We start from the raw sequence: 26,801 nt of genomic DNA, 5'->3' as shown, positions 1-26,801 counted from the left end.
TGTCACCACATGGTATCGGCCGAGGATAAGACCGAGGAGGGAGCCGACGAGCCGGTTTTTTCTCGGTCTTGATCGTGACGTATATGTAGCAAGCGGGTAGCCAGTGTGTACCAAGTGTGTAGCCAGTGTGTAGCCAGTGTGTACCCAGCGCTTACCAAGCGTGTACCCAGCTCAGAGCAAGCGCATCCACACACCATGTCCATTGTCATCAGGCAGGTCTCCGACGCCAACGTGAGGGGTGAGTGGTGCCGCCGGCCAAGCTGACGGCCGAGCCGACGAGCGGGCGCGCATGATCCAGATCCTCATCGACTCGTTCCAAACCTGTACGGCGGTCGTCGCCCCGCGCGCTGACGCTAGACGAGCCACACGTCAAGCTGTGGGGGACCGATCCGGGGGTCAACAACGCGCTCATGTCGTGCGTCGTCAACCACGGGCTGCACAAGAAGGAGGCGTGGATCGCCGAGCTCGACGGGCAGCTCGTCGGCCTCAGCCTCTGGTCGGGGCCGGGGCGCGAGTTCATGGAGGGGTGGGTTTCGTGTTGGGCCAGCTGATGGCAGGGACGAGTTCGAGCGGCTCTTCAAGCCCGTCATTGAGCTGCTGCCGCCCGAGGCGTCCGACTACCTCATGAACGTTGTGCGTTGGTTGGGCGGGCAAGGCTGACACCAGATCTTCCCGCAGCAAATGGCCTTCTACAACGACGGCGTGCCCGACGCCGAGCGCGAGTGGTGGTTCTGCGAGATGCTGGGCGTCGACCCGGCGGCGCAGGGCCGCGGCGTCGGCACCGCGCTGCTCCAGCACAAGGCTGGGGCGGTGGGCGACGCGCCGCGCGGCCTCAGCACGCAGAGCAAGGCGACTGTGCGTTCTGCCCAGAGCAAGCTGACGCCCAGCTCAAGTTCTACGAGAAGCTCGGGTACAGGGTGCGTGCGGACCACCCGTTCACGCTGTTGAGCGGGTACGTGTGGCACGACCACTTGTTGTCGTGTCCTGGGGACGCGACGACGGCCGAGGCGGAGCGGCGCAAGGCGGCGGCGCGGGGTGCAGCAGGGGCAGGAGCAGGGGAGTAGTAGCCACATTGGATGCATCGTCGTGATCGGCGAGTGTGTGCACGGATGTGCGACGCCTGGTCGCTGCCAAGGCCGGCCGGCTTGCCCGCCGGCTGGCTTGGTCGCGAGCACGGTGGAGGAGGTGGCATGGCCGAGGGTGGCCGAGGTGAGATTGCAACTCGGTGGTGGAGGCGGATCTGCAGCCGGGTGGAGGGGAGGGTGGGGAGATCGGCGAGCCCAGCCCCAGCCCCAGCCAGCCCTCAGCCCGTCGGCCGTCGGAGAAGGTAAACGACACGGGACAGCGGCCGCGCACCTTGAATTGAAACACTCAATGCCGTCGGAGGCTGTCACCTGTTGCCCGCAACGTGCACCCTCGAGACGCAGCGATCGCCGCCGCCGCACGCCATCATGACGTCGGTTGCAGGTTGCGAGGTTGCACGGGTCGATCCAAACCCCGGCCCATCAGTCCTCGTCAAGCGACGTGCCGGCATGCCGTGCGGCAGCCAGCACTATAAAGCCAGTGCTGGCGTGCTTGCTTCACGACGCACCTCTTCAACTGATCCACAACGCACCATGCCTTATGACCTCAAGGGAAAGAACGCCATCGTCACCGGCGGCGGCAAGGTGTGGCACCTCCCCTAGCCAGCGCTGACGCCAGAACCTCGGCGCCCTCATCGCCGAGACGCTGGCCAAGCAGGGCGTCAACGTCGCGATCCACTACAACTCGGCCGGGAGCAAGGCCGAGTCCGAGGCGACGCTCAAGACGCTGCAGGCGGCCGGTGTGAAGGCCGTTGCGATCCAGGGTGACCTCACCACGGCGTCGGCCGTGCAGAAGTGAGCGCGCGCCTGCCACCAGCGCTGACCCCAGGCTGTTCAAGGACTCGCTCGCCGGCCTCGGCGCCCAAAAGTTTGACATCGCAATCAACACCGTCGGCAAGGTGCTCAAGAAGCCGCTCATCGACATCAGCGAGGCAGAGTACGACGAGATGTTCGCCGTCAACGCAAAGGCCAACTTCTTCTTCATCCAGGAGGCGGCCAAGAACCTGACCGACGGCGGCGCAATCATCAGCATCGTCACCAGCCTGCTCGGCGCCTTTGCGCCAGGCTACTCGACGTACCAGGGCTCCAAGGCCCCGGTCGAGTGGTTCACCAAGGCCGCGGCCAAGGAGCTCCAGCCGCGCGGCATCCGCGTCAACACTGTCGCGCCCGGCCCGATGGACACGCCCTTCTTCTACGGCCAGGAGGCGCCCGAGGCCGTCGCCTTCCACAAGTCGCAGGCGCTCGGCGGGCGCCTCACCGACATCAAGGGTGGGTGTGGTTGGGGCTGATGGGGTGTACGGCCCAGACTGACCGACCCCGCAGACATCGCGCCGCTCGTCGACTTCCTCACCAAGGACGAGTGGATCACGGGCCAGATCATCTTCTGTGAGTCGCGACGAGTGCCACCTGGCGCCGCCGCCACATTGTGCCTACGCAGCACTGACCCCCGCAGCGAACGGTGGCTACACCACCCGCTAAGCCCGCGCCTGTGCTTGTATGTAGTTGCTGTAGCCGTTGAGCAGATGAAGAAGAGTGAACAAAAGGATTCCCTGCGCCGCCATTACAAACCGCCACTAATACCCGATTAGCGGGGGCATTTCGCTCCGCCACCGAGATTTCTGAACAATGACCGCCTGCGCATCATCGACACCGCCGACAACAATCAGTCGACACAACTCTCCCCACCACTCGCCATGCCGTCGTCGTCCGCTTCGTCGCAGTACACCGTCCTGCGCATCAAGCGCAAGGCGAACGAGCCGGCCCCAGCGTCGTTGGGTACGCGTGTGCGCTGCTCCGCCCGCTGACTCCAGTGATCGGCGACGACGCCGACCAGGCCAGACGCAAGCGGCGCGACCTGGGCGCCGCGCGCTCGCGCGGCGTCTTCCGCCTGGCTGACACTGTCCCGCCAACATGGCAGGGGCACGGGGAAGAGGGCGAGGTGCTCAAGGTGCGCGCGTAGCTCGGGCGGTGACTGACGACAGTCGCGCATCGAGGGCCTCCTCGCCGGCGGGGGCAGGGGCGAGCCGAGCCCAGTGGCGGGACCGTCGGCGGCGGCGGCCACGCCGCTCCCCGTCCCCATCCCGGCGCCGGCGGCCCCACCAGCACCAGCACCAGCGCCAGCAGCGACGCAGTACCGCGTCATGCCGCGCACCGCCGGCCCGCGCGCGCAGGACCCCGGGCTCCCGCCGCGCGTCATCACGCTGGCCGAGATCGAGGCGGCGCGCAGCGCGCTCGTGCTGGTCGACGCGCAGGCTGTCGCGGACGCCGCGGGCGCCGCAGGCCTGTCGCGCTCGGCGCTTGACGACCCGCAGATGGCCGCATTCCTGCCCATGCTCAACGAGTACCTGAAGCGTGGGTGTCCCCGCTTGCGCGCGCTGACCAAACTCGCAGTGGAGAGCACGCCGCGCGTCGTAGAGGAGGAAGAGTACGTGTACGACCTGTACTACCGCGACATTGCGGGCGACGACGAGCCGAGCGCCAGCGTCGCCACGCTGCTCGGGTACGAGGACCTGTCGCCGCCGAGCACGCCGCCCGACTCTGAGCCCGAGGACGAGGCCGACGAGGATAGCAACGACGAAGACTACTACCGCAACGACTATCCCGAGGACGAGGACGCCGACGAGGACATGGAGGGGTTCGAGGACGCATACAGCGACGGCGAGTGGAGCAACGACGGCGACGACGACGAGGATGAGCGCGGCACGTGGGACTACCGATAGGCGCGGCCATGGCAGCGCGCGCGAAGCGCGTGCAGCCGCTCTGTGCACCGTACAACGCGCGGGAGGACATGCGCGGACACCAGCCGCGCGCACAGAAGAGAACAGAGGCGAGCAGAGAAGCGACACCGCAGCGAACAGACGAGCCCTAGAACAGACCATCCATTTCAATCGACCTGCACCTGCACCGACTGGGACACACACAGGGCCACGCGCCCAAAGCAAGCCAAGCGCCCACGAGCTCCCGCACGAGCCGAGGCCTCCTGCGCTAACATTACTGTATGCATATGTATGCCTATATGCCTATGCTCGGCGGTAGATGGCACAGCGGCGCGCCTCGTCGAGCCTCCTCCGCGCCTTGAGCACATTCTCCTCTCCCCACACCTCCTTGAGGCTCTTGCCCTCAACGAGGTGCTCCTTCTCGTGCCGCTTGGCGTCGCCAGGCGTGAGGATGACAATGTTGTCGATCGTGAGCGGCTGATCGCGGTCCCAGCGCGACGCGTTCGGCTGCTTGGTCACGACCGGCTCGGGGATGGTCGTGCGACCGTTGTTGACGTCCTCGAAGATGAGCGCCAGGTCGTCCATGTTGACGTCGATGCCCTTCTGCATGTCCGACTTGGCGACACGCGCCTCGCGCTCCGACAGGCTGCGCTCGAGGTTCTGGTACAGCTTCTTGCGGTTCTTGATCTCGCAGCAGTCGGTCAGGGGCTTGCCTCCGAGCTCTAGCGTCATGTACGTCGCTGCCTCGAGGCCGAAGATGGCAGGCAAGGGGCCGAGAACGGGCAGAATGCGCACGCGGAAGTCGTCAAACGCGCCGAGCTCCTTGACAGAGCCCTTCTTGAACTCGTCCTCGGGCAGGGGCAGCAGCTTGACATCGCTGGGCACTTCTGTCGAGTACACGACACTGGCGAGGTCAGCTTCTGGTTCCAGCAAACTCTGCTCACGGGATTCCGCTGGGGATACCGTTGATCCTCAGCCTCCGGCGCACAGAACGCGCGAGGGGGTCCTCGTACGTGTTTGAGATGTCCCTGTCGTCGTCAGCTGGGGAAGTTCGGCGGAGAGCAGCTCACGCAATCTGGACGCGCGTAGGGTCGCGCTTGGCACCAGCACCCATGCTGGCAAAGATCTTGATGTCGTTCTTGGCGCAGTGGGTGAGCAGGTCGATCTTGGTGTCGATGTTGTCGATCGCGTCGAGGACGTAGTCGGCGCCTTCGAGCCACGCCTCGCCCTCGTCCTTCTTCCAAAGCGCGACCTGGACGTCGACCCTGCAGCGGTCAGCGCCGTAGGTGAAATGAGCTGCGTGCACCTACTGAGCCCATGGTGCAATCTTCTTGAAGTACTTCTGCATCGCCACCGCCTTTGGTGTGCCGACGTCCTCGAGGGTGGCGCAGGCATGGCGGTTGAGCGACGAAAGGGTCACGAGATCAAAGTCGATGAGGAGCAGGCGGCCGACACCGCTGCGGAGGAGCATGGTCGCGGCCCACGAGCCGACGCCGCCGCAGCCAACGATGACCACATACGAGTTGCGGATCTTGGTCATGGCCTCGTCCCCGAGGAACGAGTAGTTGCGCGTGAGCTGCTCGCGGACGAGGCTCTCGTCAAACTCGCCCTTCCTCCACTCGCGCGGCTTCTTGCCCGTGTCGTTGGCCTGGTTGAAGAGCTCGACGCGCTCCTCGGGGGTCATTGGCGTCGCCGTGCCACTCTTCCCCTGCCGCCTCTCCCATGCCTCGACGTCCTCGCCGACCGAGCGCTTGAGCTGCTCGGTCCGTGCCTCACGCCGGAGCGTCTGGTAGGTGAGGATGACCGATGTGGTGGCGAGCGACGCGATCACCGCCGTGATGGCCAAGCTCTGCTTGAAGGAGAGGGAGGACAGCGACGACTGTCCCGACATGTTGCGCGTGATCGAGCTGTCGCGGACGCAAGTGGTGTAGAGGTCTTTGCGATGGTGGTGGTGTGGAAAAAGTTGAGCGGCTGGAGAAAGTGGAGGCGGCCAAGTCGGTCGAGCCGCCCAGCGTCATGAGTGGGAGGAGCGATCCAGTCAACTTGGAAACAATCCACCGCAACTCATTTCACTCGCCATCCTTTTGTCCTCCCTCTCAATCCTCCCTCCTTCTCCCCTCGTCGCCCCACCCCTTCCCGTCGTAGCACCTCCTAGCTCGACCTCTCTGGCAGGATCGCGGCGCGACGATCCCGGTCCAGATGCCGCAGCCCTCCTTCTCCCACCTCAACTCGACCTCGTCAGGCGAGTCGTCGACCTCGCCAACCGCGCCGCTCGACGCCTTCCTCGACAACCAGCCCCAGACTTTCTATGAGAGCATATACAAGTCTGAGGCGGCATGTCTGTGTATTCTGAGGTGAGCTGCGCACTATGTGATCGCCCAGCTCGCTAACATGTCCAGGCTACTCCCTCCCGTCTGTCGCCAGATTGTCTTGCATGTCTTGTGGTCGCACCAGACACTCAAGTCGTCTGAGCTCAAGGCATTCTGTGGTATTGATGAGAGGCTAGCGCCCGAAGAGTGAGCTGCTGAGTTCACATCCGCAAGCTGACGATGACAGAGCTGAGGAGGTCCTACGCCCAGCGCGCGACCGGCACATCTTCTTACCATTGAACCACAAGCACAACAAGTTCCAATGGCCGCTGGGGGACACTTTCAAGCAGGGACTGAGAAATGCTCTCACAGGACTGTGCGTAGCGGCCGCGAACTGCCGGATCGAAGCTAACCTCCTGCAGGGGGACGTCCAACTCGTTCGGCGTGCCATACCGCCGCTCGGAGCACGACGATGCGCCAACACAGGCGGAGCTGGTGGACTATGGCGAGAAGTCATGGGAGTCGATCCTCAAGTACATGGTCTCCTCAGGCCTGTTTGACCGTCGTAACCCCCACCAGCCCAACCCCTCCGTGCTGGATCTCCTCTACATTTCTGGCCTGATGGCCGACCCTTACGCTCAAGACGGGAGGCCGCCAGTATACGACAGGTTGACGATCACGTCAAAGGGATTCCAGTTCCTTCTCGAGGACCGACAAGCGCAGCTCTGGCAGCTGCTCATGTACTTTGTCCAGCATAGGCAAGCACGCGGAGAATCGGCTGCCGACGTCATCTCCGTCCTCTTCTCGCTCGGCTGCATGCAGCTGGGTCAAGACTACTCGGCGTCCGACAGCTTCCCAGACTCTCTGGCCATTCTCGACGAGCTCGAACAGTATGGCTTCATCTACAAGAGGCGAACCCTTTCCAACGGACGGAAGCGAGACCAGTTCTTCCCCACCCATCTCGCCACCTCGCTCTGCTCGGGCGACTCGTCTGTCTCACGATCACAGAGCGCCGACGACAAGCGGTTCCTCATCCTCGAAACCAACTACAAGATCTACGCATACACGTCCAACGAGCTCGAGATTGCCATTCTCAACCTGTTTGTGGACATCAAGATCCGGTATCCCAACCTCGTGGTCGGCAAGCTCAATCGCCGGCACGTCAAGGCCGCGATGGACAATGGCATCTCGGCGTACCAAATCATTGCATATCTCTCAAGCCACGCGCACCCCCAAATGTACAATCACCCACCACCACTACTGCATCCCTCGGTCACAGATCAGCTTCACCTGTGGGACCAGGAGCGAGACCGTCTCAAGGCCGAGGACACGTCCATGTTCGAGTTCTTCTCGAAGGAGTTGTTCGAGGAGACGCGCGAGGAGGCCAAGCGGAATGACTGCCTGTTCCTGGCAGTTCCAGACAAGAAGTTGATATTCATCGACCCTGCTTTCCGGGAAGCCATCAAGGACTTCATCAAGGATAAGCAGGCGCAGTTGCGAGGCGGTTATTAAGCAGTAGCACAGCATGAAGCATGTATCGAAGGTATCGAGCAGGTCGAGGGTGGGACGGAAGCAAATTGTTTGGACGACCGTGACGCGTGTGATGATGGTGAACGGAACCCTTTGGTTCGCGTTTCGTGTTTTGCTGCCCAAGTTCAACTCTCAACACCCCACCTATAATGGCAAGCCCTGCCGGCCAAGCTCAACCGACCTCGGCCGTCTCGACGCCAGTCAAGCGTTCCTCGGCCGCAGGCGACGCCGGCCCGAGCCGTCGCCCAACGGGCCACCACTCGCCCGCCTACGTGAGTCCTTCCCCTCGGACGACAACACGCACTGACCGCGCAGCGGCGGCACTCGTACGGCGCCGAGGACCGAGTCGTGATAGAGTGGGCAGCTTAACTGGCTCTCAACATAGCTGACCCCGCAGCCCCGGCTCGCGCGTGTGGAAGGTCGGCATCTCGGGCGAGGCCGACCCGCGCGCCGTCTTCTGGGCGGCCGACGAGGGCGACCGCAGCGGCGCGGCCGAGGTATGGGACCTCGACCTGGGCTCAGTGGCCGGCGCGCACGGGAACCGCACCGAGGCGCGGCGCATGGTCGCCGCGCGCGTCGAGCGGCGCCTGCGCGAGGCCTTCCACCGGCACCTGCTCGTCGACGCAAAGAGCCGCAAGGTCGTCATTGTCGAGAACACTTTCCTGCCGACGTACGTCAAGGAGGAGATTGCGAGCGCGCTGTTCGATAACCTAAAGGTGGGTGGTAGCGTGTATGTGTGCTGACGCCAGTCCCCGTCCGTGTCGTTCACGCCTGCGAGCCTGCTCACTCTCGGCGCTTGTGGCCGGATAACGGGCCTCGTGGTGGACATTGGGTGGCTGGAAACGACTGTGACGCCGGTGGGTAACAGCCGTCGAGCCTCGTCTAACCCACACAGATCTTCTGCTCTCGCCCGCTGAACCACCTGGCCCGGTCGAGCCCAATAGGCGGCCGCGCACTGCACGCACGGCTGCGAGCCCTGCTTCACCACTACGCAAAGTACTACCCCGCGCCCCCACCCTCACGCAGCCCAGCTCCACCAAACCGCACACCAGTGACGCCCGTCCCGCTGGGTGTGCTCACCGACCGCCTCGTCGAGCGCGTGCTCACCGAGGCGTGCTTCGCAGCACCAGAAGCAGCCCCGGCGGCGGCGGCGGCTCCCTCGGATGCGTCGGGCACGGCGGACCTGTTCGAGCCCCTGCCTGAAATTGATGACACCGCGCTCATGCAGACACTGCGCGATCGCTATGTCGGCGCTGCTGGTCCAACGAAGGACTGGACATTGACTATTCCATCGGCTCGCGGGGTAGGGCCCGGAAGCTATTTGGTTGTACCTGGCTGGTTGCGTGCACGCGCCGCCGACATCCTGTTCGGCGACGGGCCTGCCGAGGATGAGTCGGTCACGGAGCAGGTGATTGGCACATTGCTAAAGGTAGGTTGGGCGGGCGGGAGCATGGGAACACGGCTGATGAATCCAGTTGCCCGTCGACTTGCGGGCGGAGCTCGCGTCATCCGTCGTCGTCTGCGGTGGCATCGCCTCACTCCCAGGCGTTGTCCCACGTCTCCGAGACGACCTACTACAGCAAATTAGCCAGGCACCGGCACCGCTTGGTCCAGATACCACCGCGACGACAGCCGCATGGCGTTCTCGTGCTAGCAACCCGAAGACGTCGCTGCATGGCCTCGAGACGCGCCTTGCCATTCTCAACGACCCGTCGCCGCTTGACGGCCGGGCGAGCACCAAGGGCGGGACGGCGCCGCGCTGGTCTCCATCACTGCTGCCATGGATCGGCGGGTCACTCGCTGGAGCCGTCAAGGCTGTGGCGCCCGAGCTGATCCGCGAAGACTATGACCAGCTCATGAGCGACCAGGTGGAGCGCAGCGAGGTGTACCAGGCCGCGCTGGAGCAGGAACGCAACGGGATTCCAGCGCCGAGCGTTGGGCTTGACCTGGACGAGCTGCGGCCTGGGATGGCGACGATGGCGTTGGTTGACCGGCGTAAGCGTGGGTGGGCACCTGGCGGCGTTGTCCCCGATTGGACGACGAACGGGATGCGTGCGAGCGTGTAGAGGAGATTACGGGTTATCGCAGCATTGTAATAGACTTTGTTGTATCGATTGACGTCATTGCAAGTCGAGCGGTAAGTGGGCAACGTGTCTTGCTCTTGCGTCTTGTTACTCGGTGACGGGTGCCGGCAGCCACCTTTTTTTTTGTTTGGATCCACCTTGAATTTAAGGCACGCAGATGTGTAGTAGGGGCGAACGGCGCGGCGACGCGGCGAACAGACGGAATGGACCGACCGACGGCGACGTGAACCCACGGCACGTCCACCAAGAGATTAAACACACGCACTCACCGGCCGGCCCCCCCGACTGCCTGCCCCATCGCGCATTGTATCGCGCGACCCGGGTCACTGACACGACGACAGCAGCAGCTGCTGCAGTCTTCTTCGCCCCGCTCTGCTCGTTTGACAACGCACAGTCCGCCATCGCCACCACGTTCATCACGGCCACCACCCACGTGTTATCAGTACTTATCGCCATCGCGCTTCACCACCCGGCCTACACCACCGCCGCGAAATGGGAGACGCAGACATCGACCCCGCGACCGCGGCCGTCCTCGAGGCCGTGTCGACCGACAGCACGATGCCGCCGCCGCCACTAGCGACCGAGACGTACCCGCTGCAGTTTGACCCAGGCGCGCGGCACAAGGGCTACTGGCTGACGATGGCGCTCGTCGCGCTCGTGTGGTCCGTCACCCCGTTGTCCTTGTACGTCTCTGCCTCTGCTTCTGGCAACGCTAACCCCCAGCCTCTACGTCCTCTGGTACATCCTCTACGCGCGGCACTTTACGCACCGCGTGGCGTGGGCGGCGTCGACGGGCGTGACGGTGTACGCGTTCGTCGAGGTCGCGTTCGCGTGCTACCTCTTCTACCTCGGACGCAAGGTGCAGGCGCCGGGCCTGCACTCGAGCGACAAGCTCGACACCATCTCGGACATGTTCATCCGCACCATGCTGGCGGGCAAGAACTACACGCCGTCCCCAGAGGGCCGGGCACGTGCACTGTCTGGCGCGGCGATCCGCGACGCTCAGGACCGCGCCCGTGCGTTTGCGGCGGCGGCAGGCGGCAGCACGGCACTAAAGACACCGCTTACGCCAGGCTGGTTCCCGCACAAGATGAACCTCGGCCTCACGAGCCCGCAGCTCCGGCGCCGGACTCCGCTGCCCGGCGACGAGGGCGGGGATTACCTCTCGGCTGGGGCCCAGCACGACAAGTCGGACTTTGAGAAGGAGCTCGATGCCGAGGTGGACGCCCTGTTTAACGAGTACGGTGACCCGTACAAGCTCGACGTCGACGACCCGCGCGCCGTCGAGACGCGCGAGCATTTCCGCATGTGGTGAGTGGCGTGGGGCGGCGACGTGACGCTGACGGTCCAGGTTCGAGCAGAAGCCGTGGGACAGCCTGCGGAAGGACGACATCCTCCTCTGGCTGTCGTGGGCCGCGTTCGGGGTCGACATCAAGGTCGCGCAAGCCGACCCCAAGCGCGTGCGCTTCCTCAACCGCACGTACAAGATGATCGAGGCGCGCACCGGCACCGTGTTCCCCGAGGGCCGCTCCGACGTGAACGTCATGCGGCAGAGCATGGACCCGGTCAATGCCGTCGGCCGCCCGTTCATCATCTACGCGTTTGCCAACGTCGTCAACTGGTGGCTCATCAACGTCGTGTACCCGTGGCGCGGGGCGCGCATCTACCGCGAGGGGGATATTGAGTGGGTCGCGTGTGTGGGCGCGGCGCTGACTCCAGCCTCATTGTGCGCATCCCGCCTGGGTGGACGCCGGAGAAGGGAAGAACAGAGCGCAACGCGCTGCCAATCGTGTATCTCCATGGCCTGGGCTTTGGAATGGTGAGTGTGGCGGCGACGGCCGGCCTGACACGTGCAGCTGCAGAACCACCTCCTCGTCCACCACCTCGTCGGGTCGCTGCCGACCCACCCGCTCCTCATCCCGATCCCGCACTACACGTCTCAGGCCATCTTCCACAAGCGATTCCTCCGCCCGTGGAGCCGCACAGAGTTCACGAGCGCCATCAAGAGCGCGTGCGAGCGCTGGGGCTTCTGGACCGAGGGCGTCAACGGCGAGCCCGACCAGGGCGGCGTGAGCATGCTCTCGCACTCGAACGGCTCGGTCCACCATGGCTGGATCCTCAAGGACGTGCCCTCGCTCACGCGCCGCAACACGTTTGTCGACCCCGTCGTATTCTGTCTCTGGGAAGGCGATGTGTGCTTCAACTTTTGCTACCGTAAGCCCAGCAAGCCCATCCACCTGCTGCTCTACTACTTTATCGCATCAGAGGTCGGCATCGCAAACTACATCCAGCGCAACTTTGTGTGGACAGACAACACGCTCTTCCTCGAGGACATACCGCACGCACGCGACCCGACAAAGACGGCGTTTTTCATCGGCGGCGAGGACATTATCATCAACGCGGATCGGACAAGGCGGTATCTCGAGCGACGTGAGTGGAAGTGTGACGGCGTGGACGTGGGGGGAGCTCATACATCTAGACGGTGTTACGACTGGTCTTCACTGGGATCCCGAGGCCGGCCACGGCGACGGCCTGATTGGCGAGGCGCGCGACCGCGTCGTCATGTACGTCGGCACGGGGTCGACACGCGGCTGCGAGGGCTGGTTGACTCGCGGCCGCCGGAGCCACTCGGTTGGCGAGTACGGCCGGCCGCCGTCGCCGCCGGAGTCGACTGCGGCTACACCGGCCCATGGCACGCGCTGAGCGGGGGGCTACTGGAGCCGAGTACGACGCGAGGGTACTGTATTACTGCATTGCATAGACAACGATGGTGCTTGCTCTTATTCACCTAGACAACCGTACAAACCGTGATGTTGAGGAGGACCATGCAATAGATGGGAGGATGGGGCGGGGCGGGGGTGGCGCAGCCAAGGCGGTGAACCAACCCACAACATACGTGTGACCAGCCCCCGACGCTAGTTGTTGTGCGTGTTGAACAGGCGGTCTCCGGCGTCGCCGAGACCAGGGGAGATGTATCCCTTGTCGGTGAGCTCGTCATCAACGGCACCGATGTAGATCTGGCGGGTCAGGCGAGAGAAGCATGCAGCAAACCCACCTCGACGTCGGGGAACTCTGCGACGACGTGGTCGACGCCGCTCTTCGACCCGAGTACGGACACGATCTTGATCTGGCCCGGCGCGAGCCCCCACTCGGTGAGCATAGTGAGCGCCGCGACGACGGTGCCGCCCGTGGCGATGAGCGCTGGGGTCAGCCCCGCTTTGCCTCGTACCCACGGTCGAGGATGTACACCAGGTCGGCGGTGCGCACCGTCGGCAGCTTGGAGTAGTACCTGTCGTCAGCTCGGCCGCGGCAGCGACCCACTCGATGGCCTGGAGCGTGCTCTTGTCGCGGAAGAGGCCGAGGTGGAGCACCGTCGCGTCGGGGAACACCTCGAGCGCGGCTGCTGTCAGCGCTGCCTACTGCCAACGCACAGTCAATCATGCCGCTGCCAGCGCGCATGATGGGCGAGAGGCCGACGCGCACGGCGAGCGCCTTGCCCGTGAACGGTGCGATGGGGGACTGGAGCTGCGGTGTGAGCTGGGCTGCGGGGGGCACGCACGTTGGGCACGTCGGCGACGGGGACGTGCCGCGCCGCCTCGTACATTAGCATCGAGCTGCACGTCAGCTGGCGCGAGGAGAGGCGAGCCCGTAGCCTGGCCCACCTGATGGCCCGGACGCCGTCGCGAAAGTCCTTGGGCGTGAGGTCGTGCAGGCGCAGCTGGGTGAGCTGGATCTGCACGAGGGGGTGCGTCGAGATGTTGACGGTGGGCGCCATGGTGCGTGGGTGAGTGAGAGAGAAGGGAGAGAGTGAGAGGAGTGAGAGATGAGATCGATGGGATGCGTTGGGGAAAGGATGGAGGGGGATGGAGGGGGCGACACACGCCGTGGGGAACGCCCCCCTTGTTGTTATCTACCCAGCCACATGTGACGTCGTCCCGTGGCCACTGGCGGCAGGGACGCCGATAACCGAGCCAGCCAGACCCGGCAACATCGGACATGCCACGCCCGCGCCATTTCATGCATACATAAAGCAAAAACAAACTAGAAGCCATGCCGATGCGTGCTGGCCAGCGAGTCGCCCTGCTTGAGCTTGTGGTCGGTCGGGCGGGGCGCGGCCTCGTACACGATGCTGGCGTTGAGCCGGCCCGGCAACTGGCACGTGTGAGCGGGCGGCCACGTTCGCGCGTCGTTCGCGCCAACTCACCGGCTTGTGGCTCCCGCGCAGGCCGACATAGTACACGCGCGTCGTCTCCTCGTCGTCGCCCTCGCTCTCGTTGTGTGGGAAGTGCAGCGCCAGCGAGGTGAGCGAGGCGAACTTTGCCGCCCTGGGAGGTGAGCGAAACCACGACTGGCCACCTACTTGACCTGGTACTCGGCCCCCTCGCGCACCTGCACGACCTCGAACTCCTGTGTTGGCTGCTTGTTCTCGGCGTCTGAGAAGTCGAGCCCAGGGGCGTTTGCAAACTGTGTGTTGGCTGGGAAAAGCGCGGGGCCTCTAGCCACTCACCACGCGCATCGACGAAGGGCAGAAGCCGCCGTGCCCCGCCTTGAGCGTGATGGATCTCAGCGCGACGCTGGCCGTGAACGGGACTGGTGGGTCAGGCTGCGTCTCTCCGAGCTACCCACTCTGCAGGATGAGAGAGTCGTCGAGCTCGCTCTCGAGCCACTAGTCGTCAGCGCCGTCCCACCCCACCGCACCTTGGTCTCGTCCTCGCGGCTCGCCCAGTCCCTGTTGTCAGCTTCCGAGGTAAACGCCCAGCTCACTTGATAACCACGCGCCCCGCCTCGCCGCCGCCCGCGGCGTTGAGGGCCACGACGTGCTCGGTATCAATCACGCCGTACAGGCTGTCGCTCGGCCCCGCCTCGAGCGGCACGTCGTGGTCGTGCCCGTCGTGCCCGTGCCCGTGCTCGTGGTCGTGGTGGTCGTGCCCGTGGGCCTCGTCTGCGCACGACGACATGGTGTGTGGGAGGAGTCGAGAGCAGAGTGGCGACGGAATGGCCAGATGGAGCACCTCCACCGCACGCGAGCCACGGGACTAAACGCCGCAAACCCCTCCCACGTGGCTCACTGGGCGGTGCGCGGAGCACTGAGCCCGATGCTATTCTTTCAGCTCGAAGCTTGGTTGAGCCTGCATCACACACCGCATCACACCCAAAAGCAATGTCCGCCCCCGCCAAGCCGCTCTACCTCGGCCCCTCGGGCTCGCAGGCCCAGCCCTCGCTCGCCTCGTGGATCTGGAACGAGCAGATCGCCAACCCCGCGCACCGCGAGGGCAACATTGCGTGGGTATCGAGTTTTCAAGGCGACGGCGAGCGGCGGAGGCGCCGTCCGAGGCGGCGGCGAGGGTGCCAGGCGGGCCCGAGCCTGCGCCGGTGCTGCTTGTGCGGCGCAGCTGCGCCGAGCCAGCGGACTGTCGAGCGCTGGGGCGAGCTGGCCTCCGCCGCAGGCCCGTCGCGATGAAGCCAAGCCCGACCGCCGAGCCCCGAGCCCGCACCTATCCCGATAGCCCAGCACCGCTAACCTCCCCAGCATCGCCCGCGCTGTCGGCCTCTTCGTCGCCGGTGTCCTCTTCGTCCGCTCCGACCTGTCGGCCGCCCTCGTCCCCGTCTTCTAAGAGACACAAATCATAGTGAGCAGCCGAGCTCCACCCCCCTGACCCAGCTGACCCCCCAGTGACGCCTGTATCATCATGATGTACAACAGCCATGCATCCACTTCTCCAACGGCCATACCCGCCGCCGGCGCATATCCGTTGTCGTGTTTCAACAGAAGCTTGCACATGACAATGACAAAACCCGGAAAGCAGACGCAATACTAACGACTAATAAAGATCCCCGGCCTAGTTCTGCTCGATGATGCCAACGAGCGCCTTCTCGTACTTGCCCGACGTCTCGCCCTCGACGCGCGAGCGCAGGCTCTTGCGGTACCGCTGCTGGTACTGGTTCTTGATGGCGCCGAAGCGGGGGCGGTTCCAGTGGTAGCGGACAATGCGGTACGACAGTCTCTCGTCCTTGGTGCCCATGCCCGACATGGCCGCCTCAAGATACTGGACGTCGCGGAACACGCCCTGGCCATCGTTTTCGGCACCCTGGGCGACGTGGAGAAGAGCCTCCTTCATGTGGCCCGAGAACTCCTTTTCAACCATGTGCGAGAGCGAGATGCGGTGGCGGGTCGGGAACGCCTGGGCAATGGCCTGGAGGTGCGCGTCCGAGCGCTGCAGGAGGATGCCGCAGATGGCAATCTCGTCGGTTCCGGCCTTACCCGGTCCAGCGCGGTAGAGCGCCTCGACGTCCTGCTGCACCTGCTGCGGGTTGACGTGGGGCGACTCGTCACGCGAGCCCGTCAGAGCCATGACGAACATTCTCTCCGTCTTCATGCTCAGCTCGCCCTTGATGACGCTGACGAGGTCCTTGTTGTACACGCGGCGGTAGCCCTCCTTGAGGAGGAAGATCTCCTCGTTGGTGCGGCCGATAAGGATCTCGGTGAGGAGGTCCTCGTGTGTGCCCGCGCCGTCGCAGGCCCTGTGGAGGAGCGCGATATCGCCGCCGAGCGGCCCGCGCGACAGGAGAAGCAGCACAAACTCGAACCTGGTGGCGTCAGTGACATACCCAACGGGTGCGAGGCGGGGCGAGGTCTCACGGCGACTCACCAGCCCGAGAGTTCCTTTTCCAGAGTCTTCTGAAGTGACCGACCGACCGTCTGCTCGAACGTGCGCGAGAGGACGTCGATCTGGAACGCGTCGAGCGGCACGAGCGTGTCGATGAGGGTGCGCTCGTCGGTTCCAATGCCCTGTGGGAGTTAGCTGGTGGCCACGACACTGCCTACAGCTGTACTCACCTTGGTCGCCTTGCGGATGCGGTCGGCATCAAACTGGGGGTTGTAGCTTGGCAGGTTGGCGATGGGCGGCGCGGGCGGCGGCGCGGGGATCTGCACGCCGAGGAAGCGCGGGCCGCCGGGGCTCTGGTTGAATGCGGGCTGAGGCGCGCCATAGTTCTGCCCGTACTGCTGGCCCGGGGGAGCCTGGCCGTAGGTAGGAGCACCGCCGTAGCCGCCCTGCTGGGGAGGAGGAGCGCCGCCGTAGCCCTGCTGAGGGGGAGGAGCTCCGTAGCCTTGCTGAGGGGGAGCACCTCCCCACTGCTGCTGGGGAGGCTGCTGCTGTCCACCCCACTGCTGGGCGGGAGGCTGGCCTCCCCACTGCTGCTGCTGAGGGGGAGCGCCGTACTGGCCCTGCGGGGGCTGCTGCTGACCCCACTGCTGCTGCTGGGGGGGCGGCGCGCCGTAGCCGCCTTGCTGAGGAGGCGCGCCTCCCCAGTTCTGCTGAGGCGGGGGCTGCTGGCCCCATCCGCCTTGCTGTTGCTGGCCGTAGTTGTTATTCCAAGACATGGGGTGCGTGGATGTGTTTGAGAGAGTTAGAGAGAGGGATGGGGGGTTCCGGGGGATGATATATAACAAGGAGTGAGAAGGCGGATAGGACGGATCTGGATGGTGTCTTGTGGCTGTGGTCGGGGTGTGCAGGTGGGCCGGGTGGGGGATGGTTGATGACTGAATGCGGTGTGGGGGGGGGGAGCCGCGTGATTGCGCCTCGCGCCTGTCTGCCTGACGGCCTTGGCACGACGCCAACGCTGAAACCCGCTCTGTTGTGCGACAACCGCGGCGGCAGCAGGGAGGCCCTGTTTGGACTACCAGGCACGGACCCGGCCAACGAGCGAGGGCCAGCCGCCCCGAGAAGAGCGGCGGCGCCATTGACATTGAGGCGGTGTTGTCGCCGTCGCCGAGTCAATTGTCCGCGGCGCGTGTCGTCGTTGGATGCTGCGGCAGTCTCGACTGACGCGATGCAGTGCTGTTTATTAACGACACGTCGATGACGACGATCCGATCGGATGCCTGCATGGAGACGATCGAGGCCAGGCGTTGCCGACGACGCGTCGTCCGACACGCCCTTCCCTCGCTCACCGGGGTCACCACGTCGAATGATTCCCTCTGCGTGGCGATCAAACAGGCCGTCATTGCTCGTCGCGGGCCTGAAACGCCTCACGGCGCCCATGATAGCGGGCAAGCCGGGCAAGATACTGGCCACTTTGCCACCATTCGCTCTCGGCCTCCAAACTCTGTCTGACGTCGTTGCTTGTCGTCGTCGCGTGGCTTGACGTAGCGGGCCGACAAGCCCTTGACACTTCATTTGCCGGGCACAACGACTTCCTTCACCTTCCTCACCTTCCCTCACCTTGTCGTGCACCCACAACACACACCATGCGCCTGTGGTCGCTCGACCCCGCGCTGCTCGACCGCGCCGCCTTAATAGCCTGCTGGCGCGAGGGGCTGCTCGCCCAAAAGGTCCTCGCGGGCTTGACAAAGGGGTACACCAAGCACCCACAACTCGAGCGCTTCCGCGCGACGCCCGACCCGCCCGCCGCCATCGGCCACTTCCTCGAGTCGCTGTACCTCGAGGCCGTGGAGCGGGGCTACAACTTTGACATCTCACGGATCGGTGTGCGCGGCGTACCGGTGCCGCCCATCCCGCTGCACCAGGGCCAGCTGGAGTACGAGTACGACTGGCTCGCGACCAAGGTGCGCGCACGCGACGCCGACTGGCTCGGCGTCCTGGCCGCTGGGCCGCGCGCTGCGCGCTCGTTTTCTGTCGTTCCGGGCGGCGTGGAGAGCTGGGAGCGGGTACAGGATGTCGTGGTGAAGCCAACGCCCAAGCGCCCGAAGCTCGAGTCGACGGCCCCGAAGAAGAGGACAAGTCGCGGTCCTCGGCAACTACCAGATATTCCGCGTCGCCTCACGCGTGCCAGCGCCAAACTCGAGTCGGCATAACACCCGCCGATCTGTATGAGTGGGATACGACAACTGTGAGCGAGATAGTCGGTCGGGTCGGCCGGCCAGCCGAGACACACTCGGCAACCCACTCCCCACTGTGGCGCAGTGCATACATATGGCTTCGCCACATAAGCATTAGCATAATACACAAGCAACGCTACTCTGCTCGGCTTCAAGCCGTCACGTCTTACTAATGCATCCATCGTGCAGCACGCAAATCGTCGCTGTTATTGCGGGGCTCTGCGTGCGGCCGCACCCAACTCCGGCCCGACCGGGTTAAGGGACGGCAACTACTCGGCGCAAAAGGCGTACACAAAAACCTTTCGGCCTCCACTACCCATGTGGGGTGCACCCGACTTGAGTCAGCCCGCGCGTGGAAGTGCTTGGCTCGTTCTCACTCTCTCTGTGAATCCTTGTGAATAAAAGCGTGCGAGTAGGCGGAGACGACGCGACGCTCGACCACGACAACTCCCTCCCTCCACCTCCCCTCCCCACCCACCACCCCCCTCTACACCATGTCGGCTCGCTCGGCTGATGGAGACCGGACGGTCTGCCCGACGCCAGTGGACAACAAGCCGTCCCCACCCTCGACCGCGGTCGACATTGACGCGCCATGCCAGCTCCTCGAGCCTGAGAAGCATGCCGCCGACGCCGTCGCGCCGACCGACGCGCCGGAACGTGTGCGCCTCACCCAGAGCCGCAAGGCCCTCCTCCTCTTCCTCTTCTGCCTGAGCCAGTTCATCGACGGTGAGTAACCCCTACCCCCACCCGCGTGCCTCCCAGCTAACCCCCCAGTCCTCTGCTACTCGGCATTCACCGTCCTCGCCGAGTTCGTCTCGGCCGACCTCGGCATCCCCGTCACGCAGCAGTCCTGGGTCATCACCTCGTACGCCATCGCGCTCGCCGCCTTCCTGCTCTTCTGGGGCCGCGTGTCCGACCTGTACAGCACCAAGCCCGTCTTCACGTACGGCTTCGTCGTCCTCGGCCTGCTCTCGCTCGTCATCTCGTTCCTGCCCGACAAGTACTCGTTCTTCGTGATCCGCGGCCTGTCGGGCATCGCGGGCTCGGCGCTCATTCCGTCGTCGTACCGCCTCATCGTGGCGTGCTTCGAGCCGCACGAGCTTGGACGCGCCTTCACCGTCTACGGTATGGCCGGCGCGTTCAGCAACATTGCAGGCACGATCCGTAAGTGACCACGACGTGCCACACTGACCCGCCACAGTCGGCGCCGTCATCGCGCTCATCCCCGGCACGGGCCAGATGGCCAACTGGCGCTGGTTCTTCCGCATTATCAGCATCATCATCCTGCCCGCGTCGCTCGCGGCGCACCGCCTCATCCCCAAGCTGCGCGGGCACGACGCGGCGAGCGTCAACCCCCGGCCAAAGTGGAAGCGCCTCGACCTGCCCGGCGCACTGATGATGCTGACCGCCATCACGCTGCTCATCCTCGGCCTGACCCTCGGCGCCGACAACGGATGGCGCACGCCCGACTTCCTCGTGCCCTTCCTCCTCGCCTTCGTCCTCTTCCCCGCCTTCTTCCTCTGGGAGGCCTACCTCCCCGACGACATGGCGCTCATCCCGTCCAAGACGTGGAACTTCCGCTTCACCGTGCTCATCGCCTTCTCGCCCGTCATCTATGCGTGGTGGTCGACGTCGCAGATGAGCAGCATCATGATCTGGACGGCGGTGCGGCACGAGCCGGTCATGATCGCGGCCGTGCGCCTGCTGCCGCAGGGCGTGTCGGGCATCAGCGTCGGGCTCGGCCTGGCCATCTACACGCGGCTCGTGGCGCGCCCGCGCTGGACCGTCATCATCGGGCAGCTCTTCGGCGTCATCGGCTACGTGCTGCTCGTGCAGCCCAAGCGCTACGACGCGGGCGAGTACTGGCCGTTCCTTTTCCCGGCGTACCTGCTCGGCTCGGGCGGCAACAGCGCGTGCTTCAACGGCATCTCGGTGGCCACCATGACGTCGGTCGCGCCCGAGATGGCGGGTGTGGCCGGTGCGGTGCTGCAGACGGCGATGCAGGTCGGGAGTGCGGTCGCGTTTGGCGTGCAGGCCGGCCTGTTGACCGTCAACGAGGGTGGCATTGCCAACCCGGGCAACGTGCACGCGTCGTACTTTTTCCAGCTTGGCTGGTCGCTGCTGTGGCTCATTGGCTTTATCGTGCTGTACAAGCCTGTGCCGCGGGTCCCGGCGGAGAAGAAGGACGCGGAGGCGGGGAGCAGCGTGGGGGAGGGGGAGGGGGAGGGGGAGGAGGAGGGGGAGGAGGGCCAGGAGGTGCTGGCCAAGTAGGCGACGACGATTAGGAAGCAGCATAATAGACACATAGACATCTTGATAATGCACCATTGCGGGTACGTGGGGGTTGGCGGGGGTCAGCAGTAGAGCGAGGCTGTCAGTCCAATGAAGAGAGAGCCGCCGGGTGCAGTCAGAGTTAGTGGGAGATCAGTAGAGCCGACGCTGTCGCCGCCGATGCTGTCCGTCCCTCGTCGACCCGAGGCCATATCAGCTTCACCCGGCGCACACGACCCCGCCAAAACAATGCAGTATACATGATGCGAATGGTGCTGGTGTTACTTGTTCTTCGTAAGACTGCGCTGTTAGCCAAGCTCCACGGCCGAGCCCCTCTACCCACCGGTACGAGAACGGCTTGCGCGTGGGGCTAAACTCGCCGAGCTTGTGCCCGACCATGTCCTCGCTAATGTTGACGGGGAGGTAGTCTTTTCCGTTATGCACCATGAAGCGGAGGCCGACAAAGTTGGGGAGGATGGTGCACGCGCGGGATTTGGTGAAGATTGGCGAGCCCGTCTTGAGCGCCTCTTGCAGGCTGGGGAAGGCCGTGAAGTATGGTCCTGGGCGTCAGCTTGTACGCGGTCCCACGCACCCTTCCAGGACGAGCGGCGGAGGAGCGCGGCTGATGGCCTCATGGTGTTGTTGTGGGTGTCGAAGTGTGTGCCCGACTTTTTCCTCCACCTCGAGGACGAGAAGGAGGTGCGGCGGGACCAAATTTCCCAGCCAGGACGAACATCGCCGGCCCAAGAACGACGACATCCGATGACATCGAGCCCATTTCGCATCTCCCAACCCCCCCCCCACCACCAATGTCAGGCTTCGCCCTCGGCCTCACGACCGGCGTGCTCGCCGGCGCGGCAGTGTACTACACCCTGTCCACAGGGCTCGAGCAGAGCACGGCGCACCTGCGGAATCGGTGCGCTCCCCCCCCGGCCAAGCTAACGCCCGCAGCCTAGCCCACTCCAACGCCGTCCTCGAGCACTCGTTCAGCCCGGCCGCGCAGCCCGCGCCCGTGTCCCTCGTCGGGCCATCCGGCACGCCCGACGCCTCCCTCCCCGACCTCGTCAGGCGCAAGTGGAACGCGCTCGTCGCTGGCGCCGTCACGGGCGCGCGTGAGACAGACTGGGCCGAGATCGGGCGCGCGGCCTACGCCAGCGGCCGCGAGCTCGCCGGCCGCCTCGGGGAGCCGGCTACCCCCGCCGCTGAGGACGCCGCGCGCGCCGTCGCCGCGGCGGGCGAGGCTGCGGCCCCCGAGGCCATCGTCGAGGCGAGCAAGGCGGCCGCGAAGAAGGCGGCCGCGGCCCAGCCTACAGCAGTCAACGTCGACGCACCACTCCGCCCCTCGCCAAAGATCACAGAGGCGCCCAAGCGCCTGGTTTAACGCCTAGTATAGAAATGCATAGTTGAGATAGACGCGGCGTAGGCTCAGATAGATGCCGCACTTGCCGCGACCCCCGCCCCCCGCCCTGCCACCTACGACGGTAGCATGTCCAATGAGTGTGCAAGGTATACCTAATCTACAAGCCGCCCCTAGTACCGGGTGTGTGCCACGCCCGACACATACTCGGGCACCTGCTCCTCCTGCGTGTCCTTGAGGCGCCACTTCTCGCCAGACACCTCCTTGAGCTCGAACACGACCGTCTCCTGGATGCGCATCTCCTTGCGCTTGGGTGGCCGGTCGGCCGTCGTGAGCGCCTGCTCCGTGTCAAACTGCACCGCGACCTGCGTGAGCACGAGCTTGCCCTGCATGTCGACGGGCGAGCGGCGCACCCAGCGCACGCGCGGCGCCTTGACGACCTTGACGAGCGACCACTTTGCCCCGCGGATGCTCTGCGCCACCTTGAGCGCCCGGTCCTCGGCCGGCCCAGTCGACACGGCCCGCACGCCCTTGGCGTCGCCGGAAGCCTGCGCCCGGTAGTAGTCGTAGTAGGTCTGCTCGAGCTCCGGGACGACCGTGGCCGCGTACTTGGTGAGGCTGAACTTGAACCACCCCGCAAGCCTCTTGAGCAGCGACACCTCGGGCTCGGGAGGGAAGATGCCCTTCTCCGTCGCCTCGGCCGCGCTGGCGTCAGCTCGGCGCCGCCCCGAAAATGACTCACAACCTCGCAGATGTAATGTGCCGCTGCATCCGGTTCCACAGGTATCCGACCTGGCCCTTCTTGAACAGCCACACGGGGTTGAACCTCTTGTCGAGGAACTGCTCTGCACAGTTAGCGCCCGACATGCCACCCAACACGCACCCATCAAGACGCCACGGATAGCAAAGTCGAGCTCCATGCCCGGCGGCATGCGGCGCCGCGCGCGCTCGAGGTCCTTCAACTGCTGGTCGGCCTTCTGCACCGAGGATCCGCCCTTGGCCTTGGAGGCGGGCGCCGCCTGGTTGCTGGCCGCGCGGACGAGGCGCGCGGCCGGGAGGGCGGCGCGCGCCCCCAGGGGGTTGGCTAGCCGTGATGAGCTGGCCAGGAGGCCTGGTCGGAGCGACATGGTGTGCGTTGTGGTCGTCGAGAGCTGTCGGTGTCGAGATTGCTTCACCTTCCCTGCTCGTCGCCGACTTTTGGGATTGCACCTGCAACAATGCCGCCCGGCCGGGAGTAAACGGCGGTGGGGCTTTACATAATCCCACGTGGTGCACGTGGTTCAGGCCGATGTCCCTTCCCTGCGGGCATGGCCGATAACCCGACGTCGTCGTCGTCGCAGTTGCGATCTCTTGCACCATGAGATTGGCGAGCGAGGAGGGGGGGAAGGTGGGCAACGCGCGCGTGATTCTGTTGCAATTCAAGGCGACTCCACGCAGTGATCAGACAACGCGACACTGACACGCTCGTCGTCTCGACGACTGCACTGCATCTCGCGCTACAACCATGCATTGTGCACACTTGTCTGAGTCAGCAAGTGTACAAGTGTCCAACCTCTGGCCGCCTTGGAATGTTCAAGAAGGCCGGATGGTAATAGTCACCGAGCAACTTTAAGCTACATGTGATTTAATAATGGTTACAACCTAATAAACTCTGGGGTGTCGGCCGGTGATTAGGACTGCAGGGTAATGCCGCAGTAAGCAGTTGCCACCCTGGCTCGCGCTCCGACTCGCCCTTGCTTTGCCTCCTTGCTCGCTCGGTCGCGCCGGCTGTCGTTTGTCAGCTCCTACCTACTCGCTCCTCGTGTGCATTGTCGCCCTCCCTGCGTTGCGTCGTCGACGTACAAGCACGCTCGCATCGTTCAACTCTCGACTCACTTCCCTTCTCTCACCATCATCATCATCAACGTGCGCTCCACAACCCTTTTGCGCTTGCGCACACCAAAGCAGTCACACACACCACACCCACACCCCACTCTACGACTTTAGCGCCGCCGCCGGACCCTCGATTACCTCTTTGCGCCGGGCCTCGCTCGCATTCCGACGTTAAGTAACTCGGCCAAGCCCAACATCCCACAACCTTCCTTTGACAACAAGACCATTCGCCACCATGTCTTCGCCATCCAGGCAAGACGGTGGTCCACCACCCGATCCACCCCAGCAGCCAGAACTCCCAGCATCCCCAACGCAGGCCGGCAGCAGCAGTAGCTCCGCTAGCACCGCCCAGCCCGGTGCCATGGAGGTGCCGAGCTCGCCTCCGACTAGCAGCACGGCCACTGGCGGCGGTGCAGCGACCGCCTCGCCTTCCCTCGGCTCGGGCTCCTCATCCCGCCGCCCGCTGAGCTCAGTGTCCTTCTTCTTCCCGCTCGCCGGACGCGACGGCCAGGAGCATGCGGCGGAGAACGGCGAGCGTATCGGCCTCACGTGGACACTCGAGGTCTACACCAACGACGCCGAGGGCCAGGCGGCCGCCAATGCACCTGACAATGACGAGCTTCAAGGCGATGCCGGTGCCGCCGACGCCCCCGCGACTGGTGGAGACGACGCCACCCGTGCCAACTCTGGGACCAACCCCGGAGCAGCCGCTGGCGGAGGCGAGCCAGAGATCGGACGACGCAACATCGTCTTCGTGATCGGGCCAGATGGCCGCATGCTCCCCCGCCCAGGAGCCGATCCCAACCTCGCTGGCGCCGCCGCTGCTGGACTTGGGGCTGCCGCCGCTGGGCTCGGAGCCGCCGCTCCCTTCTTCTTCCCCTTCCCATTGTTCCAGGCTCAGGCGCCTGCCCCCGACCCAGCAAAGGCTGCAGAGCTCCTCGCCTCGCTTCCGACTGTCGGGCGCGCCCTTCTCCGCCGCATCGACAAGATTGTCACGGCAGAAGACGAGGCGAGTGGCAAGGAGGACGAGGATCGTGGGTGGCGCTGCGGAATCTGCCTCGAAGGAATTGTCGCCCCGACGACGGAAGCGACTGGCGATGATGCCAACCAGGAACCCTCGTCGCAGACGGTCAAGGCCCTGCCCTGCAACCACCTCTTCCACGAAGAATGCCTCCAGCCATGGTTCACTTCGCACCACACCTGGTACGTGTTGATCGTCATTGTCCCAAGCCTGTGTACTGACCACACCTAATAGCCCTACATGTCGCCTGGATCTAGATCCCCTGCGTACGCTTAATCCGCCACGCCAGACGCGTGGGGTGCGCCCGCCTGCGACTGGATCTGGTCGTGAGACGCCCGGAGCTCACCCCTATGCGCGTAGTGGACGTGGACCGAACAGAGCCGCTTCGACCGTCAACGGAAGTGACGCCGCCTCGTCTCGTCCGGGTTCTCAGCCCTCGTCCACGGCGGGCTCAATGCCGGCTACTCCTACTCTGGACCGCCCTCCTCCGTCCATCCTCGATGGCCTCCGCCTCTTTGACAACCACCCGATTGTGGCCTCGCCCGTGCCGATGGACCGTGGCGAGCTCCCGCAGAGACCCGCTCCAGAGTCGCGAGCCGATGCTGCACAGCCAGCAGCAGGACCTTCGGCAGGACCTTCAGCGGGACCTTCCACTGCGCCTGCGCCCGCGCCTGCGCCTGTGATGCCTATCCCCACCCGATTGGGAGTCTCAGCGTCGGTCCCGAGCTCGCCTCAGATTGGCGGACCCGTACCCGGTGACAACGCGCCGGGCCTGCCGCGCCCGCCGCTGCCTGAGAGGCGTCCCCACATTCAAATCTTCCCATTCCCCTTCGGCAACAGTGGGCCCAACGCGTCGCGCGCTGGATCCGAGCCACCTGCCACCACCACCACCACCACCCCTGCCAACGAACCTCGCGGTGGATTACACGACTTTGACGAGCCCCGTATGAGGTTCCCCTTTGACTGGCTTTTCATGGGCGGCATGCGACCCCCGCGGGCCGAGGACCAGGCCCCTGCGGAGCCTGAACCTCCCGCTCCCGCTCCGGTGCCGGTTGAGCGCCAGTCGCTCGAGTCGTGGACCAAGGAGCGCGAGAAGACGCTCGGCTGGCGCTGCGACGGCGTCGAGTGCCTTGTCGCACTTCCCGTCCCTGAGAATGACAAGGACGAAGACATGGCGGTCGACGATGAATCGGACGAGGCAGCCGACGCCGACTTCACCGCGGCCGACAAGGAGATGCTCGCGATTTACGCGTCCAACCAGGCACCCTTCACCGAGGGCATTGACATTGAAGAGGAGCAGGCCCACCCGCATGCCGACTACGTCCTCCTCGCTTGCAAGCACCGCTGGCACCGCGCCTGCCTCGAGACTGCCGAGCGCAGTGCAGGGCACACGGTCAAGGCGGACGCTGAGGGCCGCGAGTGGGTCCGCTGCGGCCGCTGCAGGAAGGAAGGGTGGGTCGTGCCCCGCCATGACGAGGCGCCCGGGGCGTCGTCGAGCGCTCCAGCTGCGCCCATGACGGTCGACGCGTGAGCCGTGTCGCCGCCGTTTTAGATGGACTCTGCATCTGCAACACAAACCACATCACGACAAGCACATAGATTGCACACACAACCCCCACACCCCATTGCACACACACAGAGACACCGACACCCCTAATCGTTGTATGGATAAAGATACCCAGTGTTTCCATATCTTGTGAGACTGTTCTCGCACAC

At 64.8% G+C, this 26,801-nt stretch overlaps 16 protein-coding genes across 16 annotated transcripts; 10 read left to right on the top strand and 6 right to left on the bottom strand.

The window, feature by feature from the left end:
* Window positions 1-195: 195 nt before the first annotated feature.
* Window positions 196-2,561, top strand: Q8F55_006899 (uncharacterized protein; the record flags this gene model as incomplete). Its single annotated transcript, XM_069355339.1, has 9 exons — window positions 196-238; window positions 358-526; window positions 558-633; window positions 667-855; window positions 888-917; window positions 1,702-1,877; window positions 1,912-2,351; window positions 2,406-2,468; window positions 2,536-2,561. The coding sequence occupies 9 exons, from the start codon at window positions 196-198 to the stop codon at window positions 2,559-2,561; spliced, it is 1,212 nt and encodes a 403-aa protein (XP_069207410.1).
* Window positions 2,562-2,776: 215 nt separating this feature from the next.
* On the top strand, window positions 2,777-3,802 carry Q8F55_006898 (uncharacterized protein; the record flags this gene model as incomplete). Its single annotated transcript, XM_069355338.1, has 4 exons — window positions 2,777-2,858; window positions 2,894-3,030; window positions 3,065-3,434; window positions 3,474-3,802. The coding sequence occupies 4 exons, from the start codon at window positions 2,777-2,779 to the stop codon at window positions 3,800-3,802; spliced, it is 918 nt and encodes a 305-aa protein (XP_069207409.1).
* Window positions 3,803-4,102: 300 nt separating this feature from the next.
* Q8F55_006897 (uncharacterized protein) lies at window positions 4,103-5,690 on the bottom strand (the record flags this gene model as incomplete). Its single annotated transcript, XM_069355337.1, has 4 exons — window positions 4,103-4,703; window positions 4,744-4,827; window positions 4,870-5,064; window positions 5,110-5,690. The coding sequence occupies 4 exons, from the start codon at window positions 5,688-5,690 to the stop codon at window positions 4,103-4,105; spliced, it is 1,461 nt and encodes a 486-aa protein (XP_069207408.1).
* Window positions 5,691-5,998: 308 nt separating this feature from the next.
* On the top strand, window positions 5,999-7,620 carry TFB2 (RNA polymerase II transcription factor B 52 kDa subunit; the record flags this gene model as incomplete). The annotated part of the gene is made up of 4 exons (XM_069355336.1): window positions 5,999-6,153; window positions 6,199-6,315; window positions 6,356-6,484; window positions 6,531-7,620. The coding sequence occupies 4 exons, from the start codon at window positions 5,999-6,001 to the stop codon at window positions 7,618-7,620; spliced, it is 1,491 nt and encodes a 496-aa protein (XP_069207407.1).
* Window positions 7,621-7,787: 167 nt separating this feature from the next.
* Window positions 7,788-9,704, top strand: Q8F55_006895 (uncharacterized protein; the record flags this gene model as incomplete). Its single annotated transcript, XM_069355335.1, has 6 exons — window positions 7,788-7,910; window positions 7,954-7,994; window positions 8,036-8,354; window positions 8,388-8,495; window positions 8,534-9,067; window positions 9,114-9,704. The coding sequence occupies 6 exons, from the start codon at window positions 7,788-7,790 to the stop codon at window positions 9,702-9,704; spliced, it is 1,716 nt and encodes a 571-aa protein (XP_069207406.1).
* A 510-nt stretch (window positions 9,705-10,214) lies between these two features.
* Q8F55_006894 (uncharacterized protein) lies at window positions 10,215-12,425 on the top strand (the record flags this gene model as incomplete). The annotated part of the gene is made up of 6 exons (XM_069355334.1): window positions 10,215-10,405; window positions 10,446-11,033; window positions 11,074-11,406; window positions 11,442-11,541; window positions 11,579-12,152; window positions 12,202-12,425. The coding sequence occupies 6 exons, from the start codon at window positions 10,215-10,217 to the stop codon at window positions 12,423-12,425; spliced, it is 2,010 nt and encodes a 669-aa protein (XP_069207405.1).
* A 212-nt stretch (window positions 12,426-12,637) lies between these two features.
* On the bottom strand, window positions 12,638-13,497 carry Q8F55_006893 (uncharacterized protein; the record flags this gene model as incomplete). The annotated part of the gene is made up of 7 exons (XM_069355333.1): window positions 12,638-12,739; window positions 12,778-12,923; window positions 12,956-13,011; window positions 13,044-13,122; window positions 13,154-13,247; window positions 13,282-13,336; window positions 13,385-13,497. The coding sequence occupies 7 exons, from the start codon at window positions 13,495-13,497 to the stop codon at window positions 12,638-12,640; spliced, it is 645 nt and encodes a 214-aa protein (XP_069207404.1).
* A 266-nt stretch (window positions 13,498-13,763) lies between these two features.
* On the bottom strand, window positions 13,764-14,680 carry Q8F55_006892 (uncharacterized protein; the record flags this gene model as incomplete). Its single annotated transcript, XM_069355332.1, has 7 exons — window positions 13,764-13,874; window positions 13,927-14,047; window positions 14,083-14,186; window positions 14,230-14,312; window positions 14,349-14,388; window positions 14,421-14,451; window positions 14,487-14,680. 7 exons carry the CDS (start codon window positions 14,678-14,680, stop codon window positions 13,764-13,766), a joined length of 684 nt encoding a protein of 227 aa, XP_069207403.1.
* A 203-nt stretch (window positions 14,681-14,883) lies between these two features.
* Window positions 14,884-15,337, top strand: Q8F55_006891 (uncharacterized protein; the record flags this gene model as incomplete). Its single annotated transcript, XM_069355331.1, has 2 exons — window positions 14,884-15,005; window positions 15,253-15,337. 2 exons carry the CDS (start codon window positions 14,884-14,886, stop codon window positions 15,335-15,337), a joined length of 207 nt encoding a protein of 68 aa, XP_069207402.1.
* Window positions 15,338-15,562: 225 nt separating this feature from the next.
* ANXC1 (Annexin C1) lies at window positions 15,563-17,106 on the bottom strand (the record flags this gene model as incomplete). The annotated part of the gene is made up of 3 exons (XM_069355330.1): window positions 15,563-16,310; window positions 16,373-16,512; window positions 16,561-17,106. The coding sequence occupies 3 exons, from the start codon at window positions 17,104-17,106 to the stop codon at window positions 15,563-15,565; spliced, it is 1,434 nt and encodes a 477-aa protein (XP_069207401.1).
* Window positions 17,107-17,973: 867 nt separating this feature from the next.
* Q8F55_006889 (uncharacterized protein) lies at window positions 17,974-18,540 on the top strand (the record flags this gene model as incomplete). Its single annotated transcript, XM_069355329.1, has 1 exon — window positions 17,974-18,540. One exon carries the CDS (start codon window positions 17,974-17,976, stop codon window positions 18,538-18,540), a length of 567 nt encoding a protein of 188 aa, XP_069207400.1.
* Window positions 18,541-19,058: 518 nt separating this feature from the next.
* Window positions 19,059-20,835, top strand: Q8F55_006888 (uncharacterized protein; the record flags this gene model as incomplete). Its single annotated transcript, XM_069355328.1, has 3 exons — window positions 19,059-19,290; window positions 19,339-19,728; window positions 19,766-20,835. The coding sequence occupies 3 exons, from the start codon at window positions 19,059-19,061 to the stop codon at window positions 20,833-20,835; spliced, it is 1,692 nt and encodes a 563-aa protein (XP_069207399.1).
* Window positions 20,836-21,116: 281 nt separating this feature from the next.
* On the bottom strand, window positions 21,117-21,470 carry RSM19 (mitochondrial 37S ribosomal protein uS19m; the record flags this gene model as incomplete). The annotated part of the gene is made up of 3 exons (XM_069355327.1): window positions 21,117-21,135; window positions 21,179-21,395; window positions 21,428-21,470. 3 exons carry the CDS (start codon window positions 21,468-21,470, stop codon window positions 21,117-21,119), a joined length of 279 nt encoding a protein of 92 aa, XP_069207398.1.
* Window positions 21,471-21,644: 174 nt separating this feature from the next.
* Window positions 21,645-22,216, top strand: Q8F55_006886 (uncharacterized protein; the record flags this gene model as incomplete). Its single annotated transcript, XM_069355326.1, has 2 exons — window positions 21,645-21,751; window positions 21,787-22,216. The coding sequence occupies 2 exons, from the start codon at window positions 21,645-21,647 to the stop codon at window positions 22,214-22,216; spliced, it is 537 nt and encodes a 178-aa protein (XP_069207397.1).
* Window positions 22,217-22,365: 149 nt separating this feature from the next.
* Q8F55_006885 (uncharacterized protein) lies at window positions 22,366-23,319 on the bottom strand (the record flags this gene model as incomplete). The annotated part of the gene is made up of 3 exons (XM_069355325.1): window positions 22,366-22,897; window positions 22,935-23,037; window positions 23,076-23,319. 3 exons carry the CDS (start codon window positions 23,317-23,319, stop codon window positions 22,366-22,368), a joined length of 879 nt encoding a protein of 292 aa, XP_069207396.1.
* Window positions 23,320-24,299: 980 nt separating this feature from the next.
* On the top strand, window positions 24,300-26,616 carry Q8F55_006884 (uncharacterized protein; the record flags this gene model as incomplete). Its single annotated transcript, XM_069355324.1, has 2 exons — window positions 24,300-25,267; window positions 25,320-26,616. The coding sequence occupies 2 exons, from the start codon at window positions 24,300-24,302 to the stop codon at window positions 26,614-26,616; spliced, it is 2,265 nt and encodes a 754-aa protein (XP_069207395.1).
* Between the last annotated feature and the right edge of the window lie 185 nt (window positions 26,617-26,801).

The sequence above is a fragment of the Vanrija albida genome (assembly GCF_041260175.1).
Source record: "Vanrija albida strain AlHP1 chromosome Unknown contig_5, whole genome shotgun sequence".
In the NCBI taxonomy this organism is placed as follows: Eukaryota; Fungi; Basidiomycota; class Tremellomycetes; order Trichosporonales; family Trichosporonaceae; genus Vanrija; species Vanrija albida.
This window is presented reverse-complemented; position numbering and strand designations above follow the sequence as displayed.